The sequence below is a fragment of the Rhea americana genome, unplaced genomic scaffold (assembly GCF_003343005.1).
Source record: "Rhea americana isolate MKP2758 unplaced genomic scaffold, rheAme1 scaffold_71, whole genome shotgun sequence".
NCBI lineage: Eukaryota > Metazoa > Chordata > Aves > Rheiformes > Rheidae > Rhea > Rhea americana.
In genome coordinates this window covers 470,151-497,807 of record NW_028186879.1, presented here as the reverse complement: position 1 = coordinate 497,807, position 27,657 = coordinate 470,151, and the positions used below count along the sequence as shown (strand labels likewise).

The following is a 27,657-nucleotide window of genomic DNA, read 5'->3' as shown; positions in this document are numbered from 1 at the left end:
GCAGTGGGGAGCTAACAACTCCAGAGCCGCTGCCAGAACAGTTAATGCTTGACCTGCTATGATGAGCTGGAATCTCACAGCCTTTCACAAAGCCTCACTCAGCAGCTCACAAGACAGGGAGCCACAGAAGCAGTCACACTCTCATTTTAATACTCTTTTGGGGTCTATTTCTCAGCAAAACAGAGAACTGTAAGCTTTGTCAGACAAGCTTGTTTTTTTAGAAAGGACCCAAGTTCTCCAACAGAAGGAGCCTTTAGTGCTGTGAAGCACAAGCAGGGAAAGCTGTTGTCGTCACGGCTAGCCAGTCTTTAGGCAGACCCCAAGGTGTGAATTCTGAGATAGAAATTTCCTGCTCACATCTCCAAAACACAGCCTTTCAATCACCGTCTGTTCTCAAAGCAAGACCTGCCTTAGCAGCATGGATGCAACATTAATTCAGATCTAATCAAACATAGAATTTCCCCSTGATCCATGCTCTTGCTGGCTTTCYGATGATATGTAATATCATATTTCAAGGCGTTTTCTTTAATGTTCATTTTATAAATAATTCCAAAATAGTAATGGTTCCTACTAGCAGTATGTACAGGCGAGCCATCATCTTCTGAGAGCAAGTAGCCCCCAAAGCGAGTGCTGCAGTGTAGCACCAGATGGTGCTACAAGAAGGAAAGGAGTGTGGCACATGCAGAGAGAGGGTGGCTCAAAACATCTGAGAACTGGTGGGATTTTGGTCATGGCTTTCTCTGAACATGGAGCCTACAATATGTTGTCAGCCCTGACTTCTCTATGTCTTTAGGACATTATACGGGCGTAACACGGTATGGGAGGAGTGGGTACAGCTGGGACTCTCTGAAGTACTTGCAAATTTTCAAAAATCCTCTCTTCTCTATATTTTTTCAGAGGCAAAGAAGTAGGATGCCTTTGGGTTCACAGTGAGGAGGTGATAAAAGTGAAGCTGAAGACCTTTAGCTTCAGTGAATCATTAATAGGCTATTAAATACTCTTCCTGCAAAGTTGACAATGTTGCACTGCATATAGCAGAGTCTGCAAAAATGTAGAGTATTTTATGTAGGAGAACCCAAATGACTTGCTAGGTGCTTCAAAGGCAAGCAGGGAGCCTCCTGTTTTAGATAAAATGCAAAAGTAGAGGAGTAGAAGGCAAGAGGTACAATACAGGGGAAGACATGATTACCTGGAAACAGCATTGCATGTCTGGTGCTTCTGTACAGGCTCTGACTGAAAAATAAGAACTAGACAGATTATGTGAGGGCTGATGTTAGTGACTCACCCATTGCAGATATTAACGGAAGGCATTATCTCATGATAATCTCATGATAATCTCTTGACTGACAATTGTCGTCTGATGAATAAGTCTTTCTGATTTTCCTCTAAGATGTGAATTCGTCTAAGTAAATGAAAATCTTTCTTTTCCTCTCAGCTCATGAAGGATATGCGTTTCCTTGGATCTTTAGTTTCATTTCTGTTTTGAATGCTATTTGTAAAGAAAAGTGGAATCCAGCACCGTCTGTAACAAGGTCGATCTCACCTTGCTCTGGTCCTGTGGTATCAGACTCTGCTGTAGTGATAACCATAGGTGCACGACACATGTGCTTTTGAGGTCATACTATACATGCGTGTAGTGTTGTACCACACCATCTCTCTCCTGATTCCATCTCTGAGTGAACAGCAAGGTGAGACATGTTGTCTCCTACTTCAGATATTGACCATATCTCAGCAACTCTTGGATCCATTGACACTGCTATTTGGCTCATCTTCCAGAGAGTCTATTTTTTATTAGAAGATGAAAAGCCAAATTATTTTTTTCTTGATTTTTTTTCTCCTAAAGGTGTTTTTTCACCTTCTTTTCTGTTGTGAGCCCACAGCATGTGGGATGCACAATTGGCTCTCTCTAGGTATAGAGCATTTCTAATTCAGGAGGTTTGACTGGGTYATATTTTTCAGGCTTTCCATTCAGCCTATAATCATTTCTTTAATTAGCAGACCACTTAGGCTTTGTTATAGAGGGCAGAAGTGTTTAGAGCTTGCTGCACTTTATGTTAAAGAACTAGAAAAGCTTTTTTTGTTTTGGTAAGAGATTATATAACATCCCCTGACACTCATTCTTCAAACGAGAAGTGCTTCCATTTTGGCATTCAGCCAAGTTTTTGAATTGAAATGTTCTTTGTATAATAGATTTCACAATAGGGAATAAAGGATAGGCATATAAGGCTTTAATAAAAGAGCATTTGAACTGTATTTTTCTGTGAATAATAATAAGAATTTCCTCCTCAATGTTACTGTTTCTGTAATGTGAACTTCTAAACAAATAGCCAAGAAACAAAAAGCTTGTCTATAAGTGGCACAGCTCAAATCAGCTAGGTGGGCTGATGTCAAAAACTGTGGAATATGTTTAGAGCATGATGCAAACAGATTAAAATGAACATAAAACCTTAACCTTAAAATCTCCCTACCATCTGGTGGATATGTCCTCATGCACTGTTGCAGAGGAGATGGGGCCAGGTTGGGCCAGACTCTTTGCTGGCATAGTTTTACTAAGTCAGCAGTGTTTTCTCAGCAGATAGATAGTTCAGCACATGATCTTTAATGTTTGTTACACAGGTGAGAAATCCTTGTGATTTCAATACAAAAGAACTGTTTAATGTGCTAAGGGTGGTTATGGGTGCAGCAGTGTAAAGACAACAAGTGTTTGAGGTTTTTCTGTTCCTGCATAAAGTACGGGTAGACTCTTGTGCTTACTATTTGAACAAAGGTTAAATGTATTCGTAGAAATCCGTGTATACTACAGATATAGTACTTTAAATTAAGATCTGTATAGAAAAAGTCTTAAAGRCAGAGAGAACTAAATGCTATTTTGTCAGAGCCAGAAGGTATATTCTTTCTTTATCAGAAAAGAGGATTTTCTTTTCCAACCAGCACTTTTTTTTTCTAAATGATTTTTAATAAGGCAAAAACCCCTTTTCTTCTGTGCACACATTTAAGAACCTTACATAAAAATACTGGAGGCTTGGGCATGCCAATTACTTTAATATAGTTATGATTTCCCTGCAAGCAGTGCCTAAACAGTCTTGTATTATATCTTTTTAAAACAATGGAAATGAAAGTTATAGCCTTTTTCTGACATCTTGTGTATTTTTTGCCACTATTTCTGCTCATTTTTTTTTAAGTAAAAACTTCAGGCTTCTGCAAATGCTCAAGTCCAAACATGCTATAACCTTTTGCTCCTTCAAGGCTTTCTGCTTAGTAGATAAAGAAGACACTCCAACTTTGCCTTTTTCAAATGTTAAAAAAAAAGAATATTTTCCTTATATCTGCAAGGAGCCTGGGATACGATTATTCCTTAGATGGCAAATGCAGAAGGAAACAAAACCCATTAGATATTTTCAGAGAGGTCAATATAAAACAGAAACCTTGGCAACCTAAGATGCAATGTGAGAATATGATTGAAATGGATGTGAGAGTTAAGATAGATTTTATTATTATTATTCATCTTACCATTCAAACATCTCGATGCGATCTGAGGGAGTGTTTGTAGGAAATCTTTGCTGGACAGAAGTTGGTGCCTTGTGCTACCAAGCCCTGACAGTCTTCCCTTACCCCAACTGTCAGTAGCTCCCAAGTGAGAGTGTGGGAGGCTCCTGGAGTAACTGCAAAGTGCCAAACTGCTCCACTCCACATTTAAAAACACCTTGATTTCAGCCTGGCACCTAGATTCCTTTGTGAGGTGAGCCCTAAAGCAGGTATTAATTTAGYATTGGAATCATACTCTAACAGTCTCCAAAACTTCGTGTTTAAGTTGTTTGGAAATATTTATTTCTGCATAACCATTGTTTTGGATAAAACCTATGTAACTTAGCCCAAGTTACAACCAGAATATGTTTTTACAGATAGTAATTGTTGATACAAACTCAGTCCGTACACCACAGTTCACATTCTGTATAAAGTTATAATTAGCGGAATTTTGGTCTCCTGCAGGTTCCAGTTTTGGAAACGAAGAACAGACCGCTCCTAAAGCAGCTGCTCCTTCTAAAGAYGTTCCCAAGGGGAGCAGCAAGACTGCAACACAGGTATCCAGCAGCACAGCAACTCCACGCAGGAGCTTACTGCCAGCACCAAAAGCTACAACAGCACCTGCTGGTAACTATTTCAAACTTATATGCTTGAAAAAAACATTTTTGTTAGGCCAAGAGTTGCAGAAACCTTATTATGACTCTATTTAAGTGCTTACTCAATTAATTTTCATGCAGCTCTTGGGCACATAACCATAGCTAAATTGATTTGGTCTCTGTTTGCCATATTCTTTTTGAAATGCTGTCAGCAACTGAGTTCTTGTCTCCTTTTGTGAAGGCAYGTCTGTTCAGAGTGTCTGGAGTTGAAGACACTTAGTGCTCCTAACTATACGTGCCACAGGTTTAATGTATATATTAAGGTTCCCACCAAGTAGTATTTTGAAAACATTACATTGCTTTAGAGGCCAAAGCATTCCTCTGAGGAGGTAATTCATTGCTAGGTATGCTTGCAAGGATGAAAATACTGCTCTCTGAGCTATGGCCTGGCACTTGGTCCCAGTGCACGAACCCTGCAAGATGCCTCTGTCAAAGGTAAAGGGATGTGTCTTCTTGGGTACCTGAGACTGACTTAGGACTCACCAAGTTTGAGAGAACAAGGAGCAATTTGTGTTGCCTGCTTATCACCTTGGCCCATCTGCCCACTCACTTAATGGGGAGAGATAAGGTAACCATGCTGGTGAACATGTATTACAAAGTCTCTGCTGGCAATGCAGAGACGTGGTTTGTGTTATTGTGGACAAGTTAGGGCTGAGTTAYGGCTCTTCATTGTGACTTGCAAGCAGGGAGAATAAAAGATTATTGGTCCTAATTAAAAAATGTTTAAAAAYACAGCTGCAGACATCCTTTCCCCTTGGTACAGATGACATCTCCCTACCAAGGTGGCTTCAGGCGTGTTCCTGTCCACTGGTGGACCTTATACCCTGGACTTTGCTACTCTATTCCAGCTCCTATTTGTCCCATTGCCTACCTGTCTGACCTAGCCCCAGCAATTACCTTCCTGTGCTGTCTCAGCATCTGGGCATCCATCAACCATTGGAGACATTGGTGGCTAGCTACTGAAGAACCCCAGAAAAGGGCAGGAGAGTGCCTTGAGGCCCAAGAGATGTTGCTGGAGCCACAGCAAGCTCTCACACACCACAGTCTCCATGTGTCCCCACATTCACCTCTGCTTCTTCATGCCCCAAGAGTTTYTCCAAGCTCCTTAAGGGAAAGGAACGTTAAATAATCCATACTAGTGGTCATTTTTACAGACATAATTGGAGAAACTTACTGGTAAGAAGCCTATGCCTGAACTGGTCATTGAACTCTTGCATGCAGCTACCTARGTCAGTATTATATCTCCCAGTGTGGAAGAGAGGGAAAAAATGGTTTCAGGATTTATATTCCTGCAATCACTTCAAAAATCACTAAGACWTTGGGGTGTAACATCATGTTATAGTGACTGAAACATACTCCATTGTGTKTGAATGAGAGTAGTGAAATGTGAATTTATTGCACTTACACAGCACTTGGAATTGTTCCACAGACAAGTTGACACCAAGTTATTTTCCAAAGCCAAAATRTTTCTCAGAGAGCTTGCAATTGTTAGTAGCAAGTTGCTACCTTGGAGCTGGGAAAATTTAAGWATGCCTGAATCTTTCCTAGCTTGCTCAGTTTTCATGGCTCTACAAGTTTTCTCATGGAAACTACCTCTAGAAGCAAAGTTTCAATTCCATGAACTCTTTCCTTGCATTTCCGTGGCCTGCCCAGAGAAAAGAGCCTTACTGTTTTCCCACTTCTGTTGTCCCCTCTTTYCTAAGATTCTCCTTTGGGTTTAGTCTTTTTTTAATTAATTTTCTTGTTTTTTTTCCTAAAATATTGCTATTTTATGTGTGCGTCTTGGAGAGGATATTATGCAGAAAGACAAATCAAACTGCTCACTCTCAATGTTTTCCTTTAGAGAAACGATTTGGAGAGACCACTTCATGGTCTTGTGTATGTGGTTATATAATGAATGAAAAAAAGAGAGATTCCATGAGAGTATGGCAGTTCCATTAAATCCAGATTATATCTAGCAATTAATATTCCAAAGTAAAGAATTTTATGTAAATCACTGGTGTTAAACAATCTGGCCCTCGTTTAACAGTRTTTCATCTCTATGTAGGTCCCATTAGGTTTGATGGCACACACTCTWAGTGAAGGTTGAAAGGAACAGTCTGTAAAAAACATGAGCCAAAGACTCCAGTATTACCAGTTCTGGTCACCCAGGTTCAAAATTAACTCAGTTGAAACTCTTACAGAAGAAGACTACTACTATAATCAATGATCTGGAGAAACTAGCAGGGAAGATGAGGCTAAAACAATTTGACTTACATAGTCCAGCAAAGTGAAAGCTGAGGGAGATGTGGTCTATTATCCACCTAGACTATGTGCTTCATTTCAGGCTACAGCAGTATTARGTTAGTGTCAAAATTTATCCCATGCATCTTATACCAAAGCCTTTATTTCCCAGCTAGAGGGACTGGCATGATAAGCTTTAAGGAGCTATTTCAAGGACCTTGTAGAGCAGTTCTTTTGGCCTCCAGGCTTATTTTATCACATTAAAGGAGGCTGTTGAAGATTCTGGGTCTTTTACTACTTGTGCAACCCCAAACAAGTGAATCCAAGGAAATTTCAGTGGGTGATCCAATGAGCTAGACTACAGTGTTTACTATGAAGTCAGGCTAGTGTATACCCAAAACCTAGCATAGGCAGCACAAATTAAATAATTCAGGTCATCTTGTCTGAATTTGTACAGGTTCCAAGTCTCAGACCCATACAGAAAGATAGAAATTCCAACAATCTAACACAAAACAATATTAATCAGGCAGTAGATTGGCAGACAAAAAGGTAAGTTTTACCATCGCATTAGAGCATAGGGACTGGTGAAGAAAGCAATTATTGAGGTTGAAGACTAAAATAGGCACAGTACCATGTGAGTATATGCTGTTCACAAATGGTTTGAGGCTGGAGAACAGAAACTATCCAACCATCAGTACAGTTCAGTTCAGGAACAACTTTCCAACAGACATGGGAGATAGGTGGGGAAGGAAGAAACAAAAGATATGTGCTTTAAGGCAACAATTTCATAATCTTGGAAAGGATCGCTTRTTACGCTGCCTGCAATAGGAAGACACACAGTAACTACCCAGAAAGTGCCCCCAGGTCCTAGGACTGTAAAACATTCTGGATCTCCATACCTGTTGACGAGAATGTTACTGAATGACATGAACTATCTTGCTTTAAAGAAACTGTTTTTGAATTGCTCATGATGATGGGCCAAAATAACTATGCAGTGCCACGCTCATCAATACCCTACGACTATCACCTTTGACCGARCAGACAGCAGGGCAGAGGTCTCATCTAAGCTTGATTTCTTGTTCCTCATCTTAGTTCCTTGTTTCATTCCAGGAGGGAGAAGGCCAAAAAAATGGTCAAGAGAGGGTTATCTTTCTGCTGCAGATGGAATGGTAGGATTTAAGAATTTGAGTGTTTCAGGCATTTTAGATGATTTCTGAAGCATCTTGAGAGCTTCTGGGTCTGCCTTAGAACTTTARTTGTATACATCTGATCTCAGTCCAGATCTATCAGTTATATACTACTATCAAGAAGCACATGCACTCTGCCCCAGACATGATATCTTGATGTGATATCATGATATCTGCTTAGCCATGCCAACTCCTTGAAGCAAATCCATTATCTTCCTTTCTTACTACTTTCTCTCGCTAAAAGATTGAGCTTGCTGATGTGACTAATACTCAACACAACATTGGTCAACATGACCATCCCCTCTGTAGTGCCAGGCAGGCAGAGTTTGCGTTGTATTTCAATGACTGCTCCTATGTATTAAATGTATTTGGTCGACGTTTTCAGCTATTTCGCTATTTTTTCCCTRAAAAATAGCAATCTGAAATGAGAAAAATTATTTTGCCACTTCATGCTGTTTTGCAAAATGATAAGGAAAGAAGTTCAGAAAATCCATGTTTTTCTCCTTTTCATAAACTTTGCTGGATTTTATCACCCCTGAGGAAGAATTTGAAAATAAAAAGCCATATAAAATTTGGATAATTATATCTCCCATTTTCTTCCTTCTAAAGACCCTTCATTTGCTCATTGTCTTTATGTCATTAATGCATGTTCTCTGTGTCATCATTCRGTTTGAGTGTAGCTTCTATCAGAGTATTTGTTACTGTCTGTGCCTGACCCTTCGGTCATACATGGATATGTGTGCTTCCATGGGGGCAAAAAAACTAGCTCTTTGCTCATGCTTCAGTCTGGCCATATATGAACTCATGGGTCTGGTGCTGTAAAGTGCTGCAAATGCCACACTGTGCCTGAGTTAATAGGCTCAGCTGAGAGAAAGCAGTGTAAGTCCTGTATTGGATTTACTTCCCTTCAGCCTGTTTAAAGCGTGTCTGTGAATGCACGTGTCCATATAGATTTGCCCTACGTATTCAGGCTTGCACTGCACAAAACATCATTCAATTTTGTACAAGATTGTTAGTCCGACCCTGCTGTTATTTCCTGAGCGTTGCTGGGGCAGGGAAGCTGCCAATGCACAGAAGAGGAGGCAGATTTCAACCCTGCATCYCACCATGACCTTTCCATGCCATGGAGTCAGCAGGTACAACTGGGCATTGCCCATAGGCCTGCTAATGTGAGCCATATAGAAGAAGGTRTAGAAGAACCCAGCCCTGAAATTACTCCCCTCCAGTGGCCTGCCCAACCTCTTCTCAGCAGGGCACTTCTGTTTGTGGTGCACTGGATCGAGCCCCTTGCCACTATCCCACTGAATTTATATACTGGTCTTGACAGGAAGATTCAGGCAAGTAAAACTTGCCCCTGTTTATTCTGGAAGGAAACTGAGCATGCGAAGCTGGGGGGACATGGGTGTGTTATGCAAACAGTCGGAGGCGGATGCTGAACAGGAACAGCTGGCAAGTTTGGGAAGWTGCTGTTATTATGCACAACATACAGAAGAAAAATAAACTACGTTAGTACAATGCTCTGGCTTGATTTTTGTATGAACCAAGGTTTTGATGAACCATCAGATACATCTATGATGAAGTCATTAGTTTATTTTCTTAGAACACTGTTACAGTTCCTCATAATGCGAAATATTTGATGGAGACTAAGGCCAAAATAAATGAAAGCAATGATAAAGTCAAGCTTTTTCAGCAACTGTCTAATCCTGCCTCACTTGCGATAATATATGAATGCTGTCTGCAGATCCCATTGCGATGTAGAGCCCTATAGAACGTATTTTCTTTTGTTTAAGTATCCTTTGGAAAGTTTTGCACATATTTTAAATGATGAAGCACAAACCCATCTTTCTAAAATTGAACTCTCTGTTCAACTGGTAAGAAGATGCTACAGATCAAATGAAGCAAGAAGGGAAATGACAGTGAAGTTTTCATATTATTTTGGGCTTTCTGATCCCAGRCAAACAAAGGCATCTAGTAAAAGGGCTTGATGTTGCATGTGCACTTTAAAACACATTCTGTCTGTGTCCAGTCTCCTGTGTGTCCCAGTTACTAGAACAAGTGTCTAAAGCACTCCACTCCTTTAAGTAAAATGCACAGACGCTATACATGCTGTATACAACATCTTTTAAGAAAGTAAAAGGGGAAGAAATCATCTTACAAAGAGAAAGGCAATCAGTTAAATATAACAAATATATCTAAAAGAGTGGAATGTAGGGTGATGTATGAAATGCGTGTGTATTTCAGAGACGTGTGTCATTTTAGGTACATAGAAATAGGAAATTATTTTACAAAGGAGCATATCCAGCAATATTAATGAGTGGAAATAATCAGTAAAAGTCACATGAAAGCTTTCATGTATTAGGAGTTACCTGAGAAGACCACCGGTGCTGTAAATTCTCATTAAAAAAAAAAGAAAAAAAAAGAAAGCTACTCGAGAGAGATTATGAGATTATGCTCCTGATATTTCACTAAAACTACTTGTCAAATAAACTGGACTACAGGGTATAGATCAGTTTTAATTAATGAAAATGGAATCCCATAGCTGCTGCTGTGGAGTGATTCAGATGATCAAAAAAAATTTCTGGCATGAGACAATAGCAGTAGAAGACCATTGTCATGCAAATCGTTTTGATGACATAAACCGATTGCTTTCTGACCAGTCTATGAAAGACATGCTTTTAATTAGGTTTCAGTGTTTTGCACCAGACTTTTTGTGCACTATTAGACTCCTTTAATTTTTGCGCACAGAAAAAGGAAAAATAGAAGCACACTTGAATGGAAAAATTGGGATAAGTCCTTTACTTTCACTTAAATTTATTAACTTTTTTGAGAAATACAGTGAAATCCCAAATGTTATTGATCATTATTATTATTGTTTCATATTTCACTTAAAGACATAGGTSCAAACAACTCTGCATGTGGAATGTTGCAGCTAAGATCCACCTCGGAAAGACATATAAGCTCCCTCTTTCTAAAATTGTTCATAAAAACGTATAATCTTTGAGGCACACATATACAGAATGTTCTAAATTACTAAATTTCTCCAGAATATGGCCGTATCTACAGAAAAAAATGTTCAGAGACAGTAGATTAACAATTTTCCACTGGTTTTGGGAGTCAGTTCTGTGAATCCCTTGGATTAATGTTCACTGTGCAGCAACTCAGATCCAAAATCAGACCAGAATCTCATTCTGCCACCATTCACCCAAGAGCTTTCAGTTTGACATGGTGYCGTGAGCGCTATTTAACTAGTCCTTTAGGAAGCATACCAAAACCTTGCAGCTAGTAATCTGAGAAGAGCATGTCGGTAATGTGCAATGGAAAGGGGATTAAGATGGGCAGACATTCCTGAGGTGGTGCTGAAAGGTCTGGAGAGTCAGAAAGTGTAGCATTAAGCAGACTTTCCTGCTTATATCCAGAAGCAATATGGTATGTTCCCTCACTACTATGATCAGTTGRTTATAATTAAATTGCTTTTAGACCTAAATTACTTCCAGGAAAGGCACCTTGGTTTTATCTGCAGCAGTCTACCATTTCAGGAGGGGTGTTGCACAGATCCAGTCTGGTAGTGATGTTTTCTCCACATTTAATTGTGTCTCTGGCCACCCAACAGCATGAGGGCAGCCTGGTGCCTCTTTCTGGAATTCCCTTTTCATGCCTAGTTTCTTCCATGGCTGTCTGGGAGGAGCACCTATGGTATCTCAGCTTGCTACACAACTGAGATGAACAATAAGGTGGATGGAAAGCTGGATCATCAGGCTCAGAGTGTTGTGATCCGAAGTACAAAGTTGATGTGGTAGATCCTTATTTTGGCATCCTTTACGGATTGATACTGGGGCAAATACTGTTTATCATCATCATTAAAGACCTGAACACTGGGGTAGAGGAAATCATCAGCAAGTTCACGTACAACACCAAGTMAAAGGGACTGGAAAATATGCTAGAAGGCACAGCTGCCATTCAGAGAGAGAAACATGGCAATGGGAACCTCATGATGTTGAACAAATGCAAATGCAAGGTCCTGCATCTGGGGAGGAATAATCCCATGTAACAGAACAGACAAGGGCCAGCTGACTGGAAAAGCCATGGAAAGACTTTGCTTGTGGCTTGCTTGTTCCTGATCGAAACTCCTCACCATCCGCTTGCTTCTTTTTCCAGACCTTAGCTCTAACCACTAGGCAGGACTTTCCACACAACACTTTGTGAAAATGGAGAGAAGGATTTTATGTTCTGTGTGCTTTGGGGTGTGTGTGAGTGTGTGTGTGAGAGTTATGCAATACCTATTTCAGCCTGGTTGTTATTTTTACTTAATGTTCATCTCACAGACAAGTAACTGTTATTCCCTATAAGCAATCTCGTAATTTGTATGCAATGACAATAGCAATAAAGAATTCATATGAGCAGTTTGTTTCTACTTGGCCCATTAAATTAAAGACAATCAAAAGTATTGCTCAGAAAACTAACCCAGTCAATCCCTGTGCTTTTACAAGTACAGTAAATTACATGTAACAGGGCAGGCCGTTAAATACAATTAGTCAAGATGAAAAATAGGAAGTTAGTGTCAACAGAGCTCTCACCAGCAAGCTTACAATGCAAAATGTGCTTCATTGAACCAGCTTTTGTAAAACCTAGACAACATAAGGGATGAGCTAAGGTCAGCTGAAAAGAAAAAGTGAAGACAGTGTGCTTGCAGAGATGGAGGGCAAAGAAGAGCCCACTGCCACTGCGTTTCCCTTTGCAGACACTTTCCATTAAAAACTAAATTGTAAATATGATGTTACATTCACATCGTTCCACACACTGAATATGTAGATATGCATCACTATGCAGCAGTTAGAAGTGAGACATTAAACTTCAAATGCTCAAACCTCTTTCCTAGTAATTTGACTCTGAAACTTGCTACAGCACAACATTTTGAGGAAAATGACTAAAATGCCATGAGATCCGTGTAAAATGATGGGAAGAGAAAGAGTAGATGTGTTACCTCTGCAGCTACTGATGCATATTCTAAGTTACCCTGAAACTTTCTGTTCAGCTCAAAGAACTTTAAAAATATGTTCCTGTCTTCTGCCTTGGAATTAGGAGTATAGTTATTTCTGTTCATCTCTTTGGGTCTTTTTTTCTTTATTTTTTAAAACACCAGAGAAAGAAACTATCTTTTTAGTATAGAAAAAATCACTTTCAGAGAAGTCAAGGAAATAGTCCTTGTCCTTTTTTTCTCATCAGGTTGATTTAAATTTGAAACAAACACAAAGGAAAAGGTACAAGTGTAAGTTCTTTCTACTTCARCAAATATGTAGTCTTGCTTCTACAGCTACTTATTTATTCACATCTTTTCAGTGTCTCATAGATCACAGGATGTGCAGAGTCTCTAGAGGGAATGAGACTCTTCTTATTCCACAGAATCCATCATATTTCCAGCTTTGCCCCTTTTTATCTCAAGCAATGCATGCATGGATGTGTCATTACTCACCAAGGACACAACTAGTTATGGGTATCGGAGGAAAGACAGAAAAGAGCTTGAAGTGGCTGTGTGTGTCTCTGAATGACTGAAAAACACCTCCTTGGGGTTTTTTGAACTCGCAAGCTGTGTTAGTTAACTTGTAAAATATACCTGAAAGCAGCTGGAATCCAACTGAATGCAGCAAGTCCCAGCAAATTGTTAATGATGTCTATAGCATGTTAGGATTCATTTTGGAATAAATATTCAATACATAATTTGCGAATGTGTTTTCAGTCTGAAGTGAGAAAGCAAATTGAAGCTTAACCCATTGGCTTTTAAAGACTAAACTACAAAGGTACAGGCAAATAGGAGTGTTGATCCTACAGCAGCTCTCCAGAAGATGTCTCAGATAACATRTATTTACTTCTAGTTCCTAGGGTAGCATTCAGTACTGATGGGGGAAAAACAAATGGATTTCATTGTCTTCTGTTTTTGCAAGTGATTGTTGAATGATTTAACACATACATAGTGTTTTGACTGTTATTTCTAATTATTTATCTTTGTACCTCATGCTCAGTTTGAAGCAGATTGTGTGTTAATTAGGAAATGTAAATACCTTTAGAGAACTATGCATTTACATGCATTTTCAGAAGTAAATGCTGAAAACACTCCAGTAGAATATTAGAGTACAAAGGTTCAAGGAATGTACACCTGTGACGCTTAAATTCCTTTTATAATTGTATTCTACACATTTTGTATTATTYTATGTTATTTTATGATCAGATGCAGCACATCTTTTGCCATTTCATAATAGATACAATAGTCAAAGTATTAGATAAGTTAGGGTTTTACACTCATTCAGGCCCATGTGAATGACTGAAATGTTTGTGTTGTTTCCTGAGATAAAGTGGAGTTTGAARCTTTTACAGTATAACCTCTGAGTTATTTCTAGGCCACCTGGAGATAGAAAAGATCAAACTGTATAACCTCCATGCAGTACAGCATGATGGTCATCATCATGCCAACACTTCCCTACAGATTTTTTAAACTTAAAATTCCGGATTTCTCTAAAATGAAAAATTTTGACCCCAAACTCTTGTCATTTAGAAATGAATTTTCCCTGCAGGAACTCTTATTGAAATCAGCATGTTTTCTGATTATTTCTGTTTAACAGCTAGTATCTGTTGTTTCAAAAGAAAAATAAAAGAACAAACCTAATTTTTAGACAAAACATTGAGCCCAAGCTCTTATTTGAGGTTTGATGCCAGGAACAGCTCTTCCCCGAAGATTTCCCTGTGGGTGTTGAGCTTAGCAGAAWGATAATAGTTTGTTCCTGGGGACTGTCTTCTCTTTTGCCTTCTGTACGCTTCCGAAATCCCTTCCCACGGAGGGTGAGGAGGGCCACGGAGTGGCTGCCAGGAGGCTTTCTCCTTAGCAAGGAGAACCCAAATAACCCCTAGCACCACATTCCCTTCTCCTCCTGCTCATCCCTGCAGGATTTTTTGCTACTCTTCTCTGCCCTTTGCCTTCTTTTAACTGAGCTGTAATTGGGGAATTTTTGTTCCTTGCTTTGTGTTTGAGGTTGTGAGTCTGAACTAATTCTCCAGGTGTTCCTTGTTCAAAACTTCTCAAAAACAGAAGTAGTTAAGTATTTGTATGCACCTTCTTACAGATGAAAGTATAAGGAAAAGATGCTTCCCTAGCTGCTGTTTGTGTTTGGCATTTGCCAAGAAGAAACTTGTGGAGGAACTTGGCATACATCCCATTTGTGCCTCATATTTTTATTTTGAAAACCACAGAAAAAAAAAAAGGCTTCATTGCCATGAAAAAAAGAATGCTTGAATCTGTAACCATATGAACTATGTCTTATAAAACAAACTCTGTTTTGCTCTCATGGCTCCCATCTCAGATTGCTTTCACTCAGCCCTTAGTAATGAAATGGCACCGTAAACTTGTTTTATGTCCTTCTCGGTAGTAAAGTACAGTGTAGCAGGTGGCAGACACCAGAAATTCATATCCTCAGTTGCTTCACTGTGGAAAGTATTAATCACAAAAGAGAATTGTAGCCTCAACATTTTCAATTTATAAACAGCAGAGTAAATGAACAGAAGTGAAGATACGAAGGAGGCTCAGTCTTCACCAGCTGTTGATGATGGACAGGGCGGTTTGCCTGTGAACAACACTGGGAGGGAGCTGTTAGACCCGCTCTCTCCCTGTCGTCCTACTGCAAGGAAGGCTGGACGCTTGTGTGCACATCCGTGCTCATTGTGGATGCACTGCACAAGCAAAGAGCTCGTGGGAGAAGTGAAAATTTATAAGGCAAACATTGTTTTTCTGTTATGAGAAACGGTTTGCCAYGATTTTTTTATCTGTTTCGCTATGTATCCAGGGGCTGTTACACAGTTCTGCAAGCAGAAATGCAACCCCAACAAACACCAACTGTAACAAAGCAAAGCAAACAGGAAAATGCATTAATGTCTGAGGGCTTTGAGTTTTTCTTCTTCTCATTTCCTTGGTGAGTGTTTTCTGAGTCAAATCCTGCAGCTGTGACTGTCAAGCCATTGGTAAAACAGCAGGGCAGGACTTCATACTCCCACACTCAGCATGGTGCCCACATCTGCTTTCATGGAAATTGTGGGTGGGCAACAGGGGCGAGTTGAGTGTGGGTGGCCGTCACAGCTTCCAGGCGGGAAGTAGCTCCTTGGTATTAGAGGCAGTCAGTGACAGCAAAGCCTGAACAACTGACAGACCATCTCGAGCCCGTGAAGGGAGAGGTCCAAAGGTGGGAGCAGATGCCAAGCTTCCTCCTATTGCAAAATTAAAGGAAGAGGAAACACTAGCACTAAGTTTCTGGAGATCATAACACAAAAGAGCCCTGGGGCATCATGCTGTCGGTGGGCAGGATTTGTGGCTGTGGGAAAGTGCAGGGAAATGAAGGGAAATGCAGAGGTCAGGAGTACTGAAGGAGTAACAAAGGGAAATGCAGAGGTCAAGAGTAATCTGCAGAGCCACAAAGACGCCAGAGGAGGATAGGGGACAAGGGTGTTAGCCTTGCATGTGACTGGAGCRTGCACCTTTGTGTAGTCCTGCTTCGGTTTCTCCACCGACCCAGAAGATCTTTGGCTGAGGTTCTACAGCAACGTAGAGAGATTACGTACAGGACACAGAGATCAGGATGGACAGGATGGGCTGCCTGCATAGCTTTATCTGTGCCTTATCTGGCATTTGTCATGGAGCAGATGGCCAGAGAACCAAGACTGGAAAAGTCTTCTCTTCTGCCCCTCTTCAGTGCAATGGATTTTATCTTTTTCTGTTTATTCCACATGCACACAGTCGTGCCTGTGGAAACTCTGAGASAGCTCTGTGACTGATAGGTTAGCATCCAGGACTGACATCGTGTAGCATCAGTGTGTCTGTGCAAAAGCCCAGGTTGTACATTGGCAAAATACTGGAATTTTGCTATTCTGGTATATGTCTTAGTGACATGGCTCTGCAAAATTGCAAACAGAGTTAAAAAGTGGATTTCTTTCCAACTTCTTTTTTTTTCCTGATACAGGTTTGAAGAAAGAAGTACAAAAAGATCAGGATGCCAACAAACCAGCTCTGTCATCCCCAAAGAGATTAGCAGTATCAGCCACCAAGCTCCATTCACCAGGTATTTATGAACCCCAGAGCTATTTCATGGAAGATTTAAAATTGTCAACTTTGCAGCTCTTGTTAATGCACTAAAATCTGATTCCTACTGTTGTTAACTGAAGATTGATTATGTTCAAGGTTCATTAATCTGGCTGTAAGTATTGCAGGCTTCATCATGCCAATGCATGAACTGAATAGTCTTATGTTTCCTTTGTTACATGCACTCCTCTCTCCTCCAGAACAAAGGACTGTTACTATTACATGTTTAAGGTCATAGGAACATGTTATTAATCATTATAATTTTATTTTTTGAAAAAGAGAAGATACAGTAAAATAAAAGACACCCAAAACAATTGCCTGGATTGACAGTATATCACTTGGAATCCACTGTCATTGTTGTGCAGAAGTATTAAATTTCCTATGTTATTTCTGTGGATAATTGGAAAAGACAGTATCTGTAGAAATAATCTTCAGATTGCTATCAAGGCATTGTCAGTTTAGCCCTTAATATTGCACATAAGCACATGGTTTTATTATTGTTATCAAGACCACTGTTTATTTACTAAAATGCAGAGAACTTCTTTCTATTTATGTCAATTAGCATAAATTAACATATCTATAAGKAATCTAACTGGGCAAGAATTCTCTTTTATAAAGCTGGCTTTTTGACTGATCTAAATGCTACTGGTAGGAGAGGGCATGTTTACACTGGTCACATTGTGCTTGCAATATGTTTTCTGTTTGTCTCATTTTTCAGACTATATTGAAATAATTTAAATGTCATCTCTACAGCAATATGATACCTGAGTTATAGTTATGGGGGTAGAATCCCATGCTTCTTCGTTTGACAGTAAAGYAAAACGTGAAGAGCAGCTCTTCAGCCTTTCTTCCCAGATTTGTAYCAAACATCTCTTCATTTCTGCTAAACTCAATCCCTACCTTTCCCTTTCCCAGCCAACAAAATCAAGAACGTGAAAGGCAAAATTTAATTTTTTCCAGATACCACTTGGACTCAGAATTCTTCTCTTCCTGAGATTCTAGGGTAAAAAGATGAACTTAGCAGTGTCCTCTAAAGCTTATCATATTCAGGATATTTTGGACCTGGTGAGGTCACAGAAGAGAGCCCCAAAGAAAAGTTTGCTGCAGTGAGTGCTGGTTGAAGCATCTGCATTGATTATAGTTGTGGCAGTGTGTTACAGCACAGCTAGTTTGTTTCCAGTGAAACTAAAAGAGCAAAATGGAACATGGCAATATATGTACTCTGTATTTGCTTGATTTTAAAGAGGCCTGTGTTTCCATCGATGACTTAATGATTTTCAAGGCTTAAATTTTTGTCATATCTGTGATGCCTCAGAGGATTCTTCTTTTTCATGAGAAGATGACTACTTGCCCTGTCTCCATCAGACTCTGTTAGGATTTCTTTAGCTTGATTGTCTGAAATTATGGGGCCTTAAGAGTGTTCATCGCTATTAGGATCAAATAAGAAAATAAATCTCAATTTCATTTTTTTTTTCAGTGGTCTTTGGCATTTTTTGAAACGCAAACAGCAATAACAAAGCAATGCAGAGAGAGGATCGTGTCCCCTGTTCAGTGCTTTCCCTCTCTTATTAGCCTGCTTGCAGGTCCTGTTCCTCAGCATTATGTTTGGCTGTTATACAAACACTATTACAGGAAGATCGAACATCCATTTTATTTTAGCATTAGATCTGATCTTTGCAATTTAGATCTATCTTCACAAAGAGTAGCAAGGGAGTTTCAAGATGATGTRTTCTAATATGTAGCTCAATTTTATCTATTGCCGCAGTCCATTCCTGAAATCTGTGTACAAGCACAGGTGTACATAGATGCAGATGCTSTCCCACCACCCCACTGCAGGATGGTGCCATCTTTTTCTGACACCTGTCATTGTATAAAGTGTTTGCTATCAATCCCCTCAAAGTAATTTCCTCACTTTCCTTAGCAAAATAAGGAAAATGGACAGTTAAAAGGCCAGTAAATTGCAAGTAACAGCTAAATCCTCATGGGCTGTGTTAATTATGACTATCTACTTAGTATAGCATCCTATTTCAAACTCTCAGGTAGATAAAGCAGACCTGGGAATTTTGAAGCAGATCATAGGMGTTCTGTGATTTCAATATACAGTGGGTCTGCTCCCCTGTTCCCACCATCAGCACAGAGGACAGTCAGGATCAGGGCCAGCATCATTAACATATACTGTATTTCGTGCAGAGAAACAGAAGAGAAACATCAGTTACAGAGTAAGCTTAATAAGCTGCTTTTCAGACCCAAATGAATAGAGAAAATCAGATTTATCCCTGAGGAAAATACCACATTTTAATTTACAAGGGCAGCTTAGAATACTGACAAGGACAATGCTGAGATGTGCACTTCAAATGTTCCACTGAATGGGAAAGCTAGGAAAACAGAAGACAAAACAGTTTGATGGGGTTTTGCTTTAGTTAAATCTGGACTGATTTCAAGGGTTCACCCCTACACTTCTYTCTATGGCTTCTGTTGCAGCATCAYGGATGCTGCCTAAACAGCTAGAGACTTTTATGCTAGAAAGACAGWGATTTATGGCTGTTGCTTTTGTTAATTGCTTGTTCTGTGATAATATCTATTGTGAAGATAAAAGTACCTTTAAATGAAGCGCTATAAGAAAATATCATTCCTACAAAAAAAATATACACAAGCTAAGCTGACATGACATGCAGTGGAAGAAATGTGTAGAGGGCAATAACTATCCTGGTTGAACTATCTTAATGCCAGAGAGTAACATCCAGCAATGTATTATTTAAGTCTTGCAACATCATGAAGTTAATTGTGAAATGTTGCAAAACCTGGTATTCCTCTTTGCAAATGCAAATCATAGCACAAAAAATTTTAAAGACTGCTTTGCACTTGTGGATTTTTGCAGTTGCARTGTGAGACATTTGGAGACGTAAGGGAGTGCTTCTCCTGGGCTGGCTCCATGTAAGCTGAGCCTGAAGCCAGAATGCAGACAAGCAAGTTGGAAGACATGCTCTCAGTGGCTCCACGTGAGCTAGTAATGGATCTGAAATGGAAGAAATACAGTCCTCAGTCATTGCTTTAACAAAGCCGTACTACTTTCCAGCCTGGTCTAGTTGGACTGCTCTAAGGATCTGTTTGTACATCTACACCACAGTCACAGAATCACAGAATCACAGAATGGCTGAGGTTGGAAGGCACCTCTGGAGACATCTGGTCCAACCCTCCTGCTCAAGCAGGATCACCTAGAGCATGCTAGACAGGATCGTGTTCAGGCGGATTTTGAAGATCTCCAGAGAAGGAGACTCCACAACCTCTCTGGGCAACCTGGTCCAGTGCTCTGTCACTCTCACAGGGAAGAAATTCTTTGTATTCAGGTGGAACTTTCTTAATGATCAGTCTTAAAGATCTAAAATATCTAAAGCCCACATGCCAAAACTACCACAGGAACAATGCCCAGTTTTACAAATCGACTCAAAATCAGCCCATTAGGTGTGTCTCTGTGGAAGAACTCTTCAGTTCTTTCAGAAAGGGGAGGTAGTATCTATGGCAGGATACAATCCCCTATTACTTTCATTGCTGAGGGCTAGTTAGAGATATTTTTCAGTATTATTTTTCAGGAACTGCATACATACCAACTACAACGCACCCTTTTTCAGATTCTTCCATACATGACCCTTTCCACCAGCACAGACATGCTTATTTTTAATCTCTGTTCAAGCAAATGTTTCCCCTCTCATGTAACATATGGGAACAAGATGTCTGCTGCATTTTTTCTCTCCTTACTGATTCAAGCTGCTGGGCTAAAAGCTTGGGACTAGTGGATTAGGCTGAGGAAGAAAACCAAATAATCCTGGCYGGTATTCAGGAAAGCTAAAAAGCAACAGCTGATGAGAAGCTGAGGGTAGCAAAAACAATTGATAAGCTGTGCAAGTGTGTTGCATAGATGAACCTAAATGTTTACAGAGGAAATTTCTTAGAAGTCTGAGAGGATAAAGGTAAAAGAGATTGTCCAAGCAATCTCAAGCCAAACCCTTGAGCAACCTGATGCCTCCAAAATGCTGTCCATTTTTGCTTCATCCTCAAAACTAGGTATTAATATCCATAGAAATGGATAGTTGACACAAAAAGGATATGAACATAACTTTGGCTAAAAGCATCACTTCCCTGAGATGACTTATCATGTGCAAGCTCTAATTCTGCAGCCATTCACATGAACGTGACACTGTGTTTGAGCTAATATCCTCTTCTAAAGACAAGATATATTAGTGCTCTCACTTGTTTGTACAGGATCTGGCTGGCTTCAAGCCAGCTCAGAGCAAGGAGAGGACTGGAGACTGACTGGACCCATTTGTGCAGACATACCCTACACTGATTTGGGTAAGCCTGATGGTGCAGGCATAACAGCCGTGCAGAGCCGGTGGTGTAACCAGTCAGTGATACACTGTTGGATCCTGCCTGTGCAGTTTCTGTTGAAGAATTCAACCAGCCTCTTTACTACTGCCAAGATAAACCAGATGTTATCCTTAGGAACCTTAGAGGATGAGGTTTTTAATTCAATACCTAGTTTTGCTTCTATACACTGTCTACACACTATCTGTACCTACTACACTATACTATCTATTTTCTGCTGCAACTTTAGCAGTGTTACAAAGGGGAGAGCAACTTGAAAGCTAGCCTGCAGTATTGCTGATAAAAAATAGTGACATCCCAACAGCAAGCATRTGTTTGCATGCACGGAGGGACAGCTCCAGTCCCACACTATCCTATTCGGAGACAAAGGGGAAGAGCCTGAGGACTACTAACTCTGGACCAGTTCAGCAAAATGCGAGGACCAATGCAGCAAAATAATCTCTCTGAGCCTAGGATGGACTTGAACTTGCAATAGAGCAATCAGTGCCATGACCTTTATCACCAGTTTTTGGTGAGTCCATAAGGACAGTGAACACTGAATGTAGTTTTTACAGGGCTTTGTTCAATGTAATTGTGTTCCCTTGCAACTCCAACTGTGCTAGCCAAAGCAAATGGCCTCATATTACAGTCTGAGAGTAGATATGTCCAGAAAGAAAGGATGTGAAAAAAAATTTGAGTTTTGGATTGTATTTTCTCTGTCTGCACTGATCTGTGAAGCAGTGTAGACTTACCCACGACTTGGTATTCAGACAGTAGGATGGACGAACCTGGTGAGTTAACGGTAATGTCTAGAGGAGGGGGCACATAAGTACTATGTGAATGAACCCTTTTTGAAATCACCACGGCTGTCTCAGTGAAAGCACTGAGACAAGGAGGAAATGAAGCAGATCTCCTGACTGCCAGCCTGCCCGCTCATCATCCCAGCCATCAGACTGAAGTCTTACACTTCACTACCCATAGAAGAGGATTTGCAGTTCAGATTAGAATGGCTCTGTAACCCTGTTTTCTTCACACTGTTGGCTCCGTGACAGAAATCCTGGATCCTCTATGGAGTTTCAGAAGCACTCATGACTAATAATCTAAGAAGAATTTGTTAACCAATTTGGACATCCAAAAAATGTACAAATTCAGTGTGTTCTGCCTGACTGCTCTGGTTTTGCAGTCCGTTACAACATACTCAATGCCCTTATCAAGCCACCAAATGCTGATACAATTTTGCACGCCCCTTAGTGGCTCTAGTTTGCACTAGAGTCAGAAAAGAGAAACAAAGTCCCTTTTATCACCTGCCTGGGGACACCCTACACCCACATGAGGTTAGGGCCTGACTTCATTCAAGTTGATGGATTCCCTTTCCCATACCCAGATTCTCTCAAATGTAGAGTAACATCTCCTTCCTCTTTCCAGCATCTTGGTCATTGAAGCCTTGGCCCTTTCCAGCATCATAGCCCAAACTCACAAACCTGTGAGTCTGATCTTGTGGGTGTTGAGTCAGATGGCATAGCAGTGATTACATAATAAGTGAGCAAACAAGTCTAGTGTTATTCTAATTTTGTTCTGCTCTTTGTTTCAGTAAGGTTATTACATATGTTTCTGCTCATGATGCTCCGCCTGCTTTGCTCATGTGAGTGAAAAAGGGTGGAGGGCCCTCTACCAGAGGGCAAAGATGGGCTAATAAACTGCRAAGACTGGCTCCAGATGCAGTGGCACCTCCTTGAAGTCACCAGGCATAGGTCTCAGGTGGCCAGAGATTTGTGCCTAGTGTGTAGCTTTCTGCCCATGAACTAGTGACTCCCTTTATAGCCAGTGGAGGGAAACAGGTACTCCTGAAGCACAGTTCATCCAGCCTGTTTTACGCACCCACAATAGGATGAAGTGAATCTCAGCTTGGAGGTGCCTGTTTCTCTCCATCTGGCATTACGGTCAAGAGCAGATATCTATCCTTCTAGATGTCTAACACAAGTGAGATGAACCATGCCTCTAGCAACTTCATTTCTTAGTAACACAGCAGTTAGGAGAGCTCTTCTCAACTCTTAGCAACCTTCAGACTTAGAGCCTGAGGTGAGATGAGTGCTACAAAGCTTTGGCCCCTAGAGAAACATGTGCTACTGTGCTCTTACGTATTTTAAAAGTCATTACAGATCTGTGTGAGTTTTACAAACTTTTTTCCTTTTGTAGAGCTGAGCCTTGAAGCCTTTAGAAGCACGTAAAGATTGTGCCCATATGTATAAAGTCACTGATCATGATCTTTTCCTTCCTTTTCTCCTAGGGCATTCCAAACAAAGGTCAACCACACCAAAGAATGGATTCTCCCCAAAACCAGGAGGAGAGAGTCGAGAAGCTGAAAAGCAGTTCGCGCAGAGGCTGAAGGAGAAGTGTGAGGAGCAGTCCAAGCAGTTGAGCAGTATTCGGGATGAGCTTAAAAGGACYAGCTGTGGCTTTGTTGTCTTTGCTATAACAACACAGCACTTCTTCAGGCAGGTAAGTGTAATGGATACTTTTTACCRTTGGAAAAGTACTTTGGCTTTATAGCAATCATTTGCTCGAAGTTACTATTTCATATCCATATATGAATGCAATGAATACAATATTTCATATTATAACTCTGTTCTTGGGAGTAAAGCATATAATTTCATTGCAAAGGTTACTATGAGGACGGAATTATAATACAAAACCATACGTTTGAGAATTCCTTTCTCTGTTCAGGAATTTGACAGAGAAAGAATTGTAACTGGAGCCTTGTTTACAAGCATGCAGGAGTTTCAAGATGTTTTTAGGGGTGAGACAGATGCAGAAACTTGAAAGTCCTAGTCCCTGAACAGTAGAGCTGGGATGCAGAGTGTTACTCAGATATTGACGGCTGCCAACGAATGCAAACACAATGCATTTAGTCAACTAAAAGGGAGTATGTGAAGGAGAAGATAGGCTTTCTAATTGTACTTTTCTATTATTCCTGTTCACTGCACATCAGGCAATTTGTCATCCCAGTTAGAGTAGTCATTACTGTAACAAGGCCAGTTCCTGAAGAMATAGGAAAAACGTTACCTCAGAATCTGGGAGATCCCATGTAGCAAGTATATGGACCGTAAAGAAAATGCTGTCAGTCATTAAAGCAGCTTATTTGTTCACCAAATCTAAGACAAAATGGGTAAAGTTTAAAAGACAAGCACAGTGACTGCGAAGGAGTTGTAAGTACCACTTGCTTCAAAAGACGCTTAGTCTAGGAAATTTAGCTGGGCTCTGAGGTGTCAGACCTGATTCCCCTGATTCCCCAAGTACTGCCTCAGGTTAGGCTGGAGTCCCGACTGCTCTGTAAAACTGACAGACGATCACTAGCAATAGGAYTGAAGTTCTGAAAAAGATCCTGGATTAACCTGGTTGTCTACTTTTGCAAGAGACAAGAGTAAACTTTTAGTATTGAAGGGGGAAAAAAGAAAAAAACAGAGAATCCAGCATCAAACAGTCATTAAAGGTTCTGAAATACTTTATGTAGTTATTTTTTACATTAGTGGGGAAGGTTGCCTTTGAACAAGTATCATGGCTCAAACTTTTCCCTAAGTAGGGCTGATCTTGCTGAGGGGAGCTTGACTGACCTGAGAAAACAGGGTATTTCAAAAAGTACTAAATATTTTAAATATTTTCCCAGGGGATTTTTTCCTCTCTATTTTTCTTTATTCTTGACATTTCTGGGCTTGCTGGGCATTTTTAAAGCTTTTTTCTTTCTTTCTTTCTTTTTTGAGCTGACTGTGGAGTGTCCTTGATTAAAGCAGAGGGAAACAAAAAAGGGCACAGCAGTGTCGACACAGCTTTGTCTCTGTGTTGTCCACTGGGGAGAGATTTTTCATCTCATGTAGCATTCACAGTTTGCTAAAGGAATTCTGAAAGCTTGGGTATATCTCCATCCTTTCCTCTGGATATGTTTTAAATGAGAACAGCTGCTGCAGCTGAGTTTGGTGATGACCCTGATCCCACTGGTGCATGTTAGATCTGTCCTGAGAATGCCTCCCARATTGAGTACCTCAGAGGAATATAATAGTGTCATCTCCAAATCTTGGTGAAGCACAGCTGTGCCTCACATGCCTCCTCTGAGGCACTGTCCAAGCTAGGCCAGTACTGAGTTTGCCCTAATACTCCTCCAGGTGCCTGGAGAGCTTGAGATACCTATGATATGTAAGCACCTTCAGACTTAGGCAGCGTTTGATGGAGATGTTTTCAGATTCACTCTTGAACCCATTCTGGACCCACGTGACCACTCAAGACTGTATGGAGGCACCAAGTCATCCCAAAAGAGCTGGCTGCTGGGAGGAGTGGACCACCTCCCTGGCAAAACCACCCAGCTTTCCTGGGCAGCTGCCTGCACTGTCAGCATGAGGCCAGAGTTTTTTTCTCTACTTGCAGGCACTCAAATGTTGTACCTAAATTAGGAGGACAGTTGCTTTAGGCTCCATATGTAGTGAGTGAGGGCAAATAGGAACTTCCAGAAGGTAATTTACTGCTCCTAAGATCTGGATTTCTGCTTGAGGTACTTGCCTGTCTCTACTAAGCTTCTAGGGAGCCATAAGGCTGCTGCATCTATAACTTGGAAACTCAAGTTTGGAATTTACATGTAGTGGAATGGATCTAGGCCAACTCAAGAAATTGTACTGTTGTTAGCTGTTGCCTTTCAGAGGGATGTAGACTTGCAAGTCTTTGAGTGACATTTGAAAATATGATCTATAGACAGTTTCTGAGGTGCTGTTACTGTCTGAAAGCTTGAGCAAAACCACTGTGGCTGACTTTGATTTAGGGCAGCATGGAAAAAGAAACTCTTCGCATTATGAAAAAAATAATAGTTGTGTGYGTTTGTTTCTGAGAAGCCTGCAAGCAAAATGATTGAGGTCTGAGTAAAACTGCAATTTGGCAAGGGAATAATAATTTTTTAATAATGGTGTGAGGGCATATTCTGGAGAAATTTGGTTTTGRTTTGTCCAAATGACAATTCTGCTCTGCTAAACAGAGGGCCTTGCCTTGCCTTGGTGCTTTGGAGCTTCCTTGGGCTGATAATCACATATAGCCTGATTTTAGGATATGTTTCTCTTTCCTTCCACCACATCAAATTCATATCTGAAATAAAGCTTTTTTTCCAAACTGGAACTGAATTCTGTTGGAAAATCTGCCCCCAGGCAGTGAGAGCTGGATTGAGTCTTAAAAGCACACCCAAGCATTTTGCACACAGGCAGGAGTGTTGCTGTGCCCACGGCTCTCTAGTCTTGCTCCCAACTTTTTTGTTGTATTTCCCAATATGGGAAAAAGCCCATGTTATTAAAAGACTTCTGCTCTGCCTCATCTCTGTTGTAGCTGGAGGAACTGAGCCATCTCTGAACACAGAGCTGGCTCTCCCATAGTCACCCAGATGAAGGCAAGGAGCCTTGCACTGCCTTTATGCAGGATTTATTTGATCAGTGCTTATTAGTCCCATCCCAGCCTGCCTTCCTGAGCACCCGCAAAGTCCAGCAAACCTGTTTAGCTGTCAGAGAAAGAGAGTATCAGTATGTAGTAATGAGTGTTGGCCCACACCAGCAGGTACTTTGAGCACTTTCCAATTTTAAGTACTTGCTGTAGCAACCTTCAGGTTGCATGACCTTTTTTTTTCTTTGGATTTTGTATTCTTGCTGTTCAAAACCATTGCAAAATTGTTTCCTTGATTCATCTTTCTTTCTCAGCTGAAAATCCTTTTAAAGGGCGAGATAAATTTAGTAGGCATCAAGGAGTGTGCAATATGTAACAGCACTTAATACAGACCCATTAAATGTCAACTAAGGCAATTTTCTATCTTAGAGAAAAAGCTAGGCACTCTAAGCAGATGATGACTCAGGGGACAAAGAAAAATTGAAGCAGTGATCCTGATGTAGGCATTTAGCTAGTTATGAAAAGCAATGATTGCAGTGCTTGTGGGCAGCTTTGTTACTATTTATTATTTAATTAGAAGATCAATTAGTTAAAGCCTCAGGTATGCATGCATGACTCCTCTTGACTTTGGGGACAGCTTCAAACTTATGTGCAAGAGGAGTGTGCTGCTAGTCTATGCTTTATGTTTGATGTTGTTCATCACCTTAGTACAATCTGTGAGTTGTGAGGGATGCTCCAAAGTGAACAACTGACTGGTGGGAACTGCAGTGATACCATGAAGACTTTTCAGATAAAACATTTTCCAGATAAAGCAAAGCTACCCCTGACTACCATCGTTCCTGACCTGACCTGGATCAGTGACATTCCTGGCAGTTTAAAGCCCTGTTCAGCCAGAGCCCTCAGCTGAAGACCCTGCTAGAAGTGGTAACAGTGCCATCTAAAGGAGAGAAGCCCAAACTGACGTATCCTAGAAAATATATCCTGGAATTAAACAGGGGAAAAATCCACTTGCATAGCTCTAGTTCACTCAGAGCAGAAGTGTTTGTGCTGAGGACTGTCGTAGCCAGCCCACACCGAGGCACTGCAAAGTAGGTTAACAGCATCCATGCCTCACCTACCGGTTGCAATATATCCAAAGGGCCAAAAAAACCAGATGCTTGTTAGCAAATCTGGCATCCTAAAG

The 27,657-nt window shown here is 40.5% G+C and overlaps 1 protein-coding gene across 2 annotated transcripts in view; it reads left to right on the top strand.

Moving 5' to 3' along the window:
* The window catches only part of MTUS2 (microtubule associated scaffold protein 2), a 323,283-nt gene that overhangs the window by 228,469 nt on the left and 67,157 nt on the right, over positions 1-27,657 (top strand). For both annotated transcript variants that reach the window (XR_014897855.1, XM_085321758.1), the window contains exons 6-8: positions 3,991-4,152; positions 16,588-16,686; positions 23,356-23,567. Coding sequence is in view for 1 of the 2 variants with exons in the window: in XM_085321758.1 (XP_085177884.1) it covers positions 3,991-4,152; positions 16,588-16,686; positions 23,356-23,567 (473 nt within the window). In the remaining variant the exon portion in view is untranslated. The remainder of the gene's footprint in view (positions 1-3,990; positions 4,153-16,587; positions 16,687-23,355; positions 23,568-27,657) is intronic.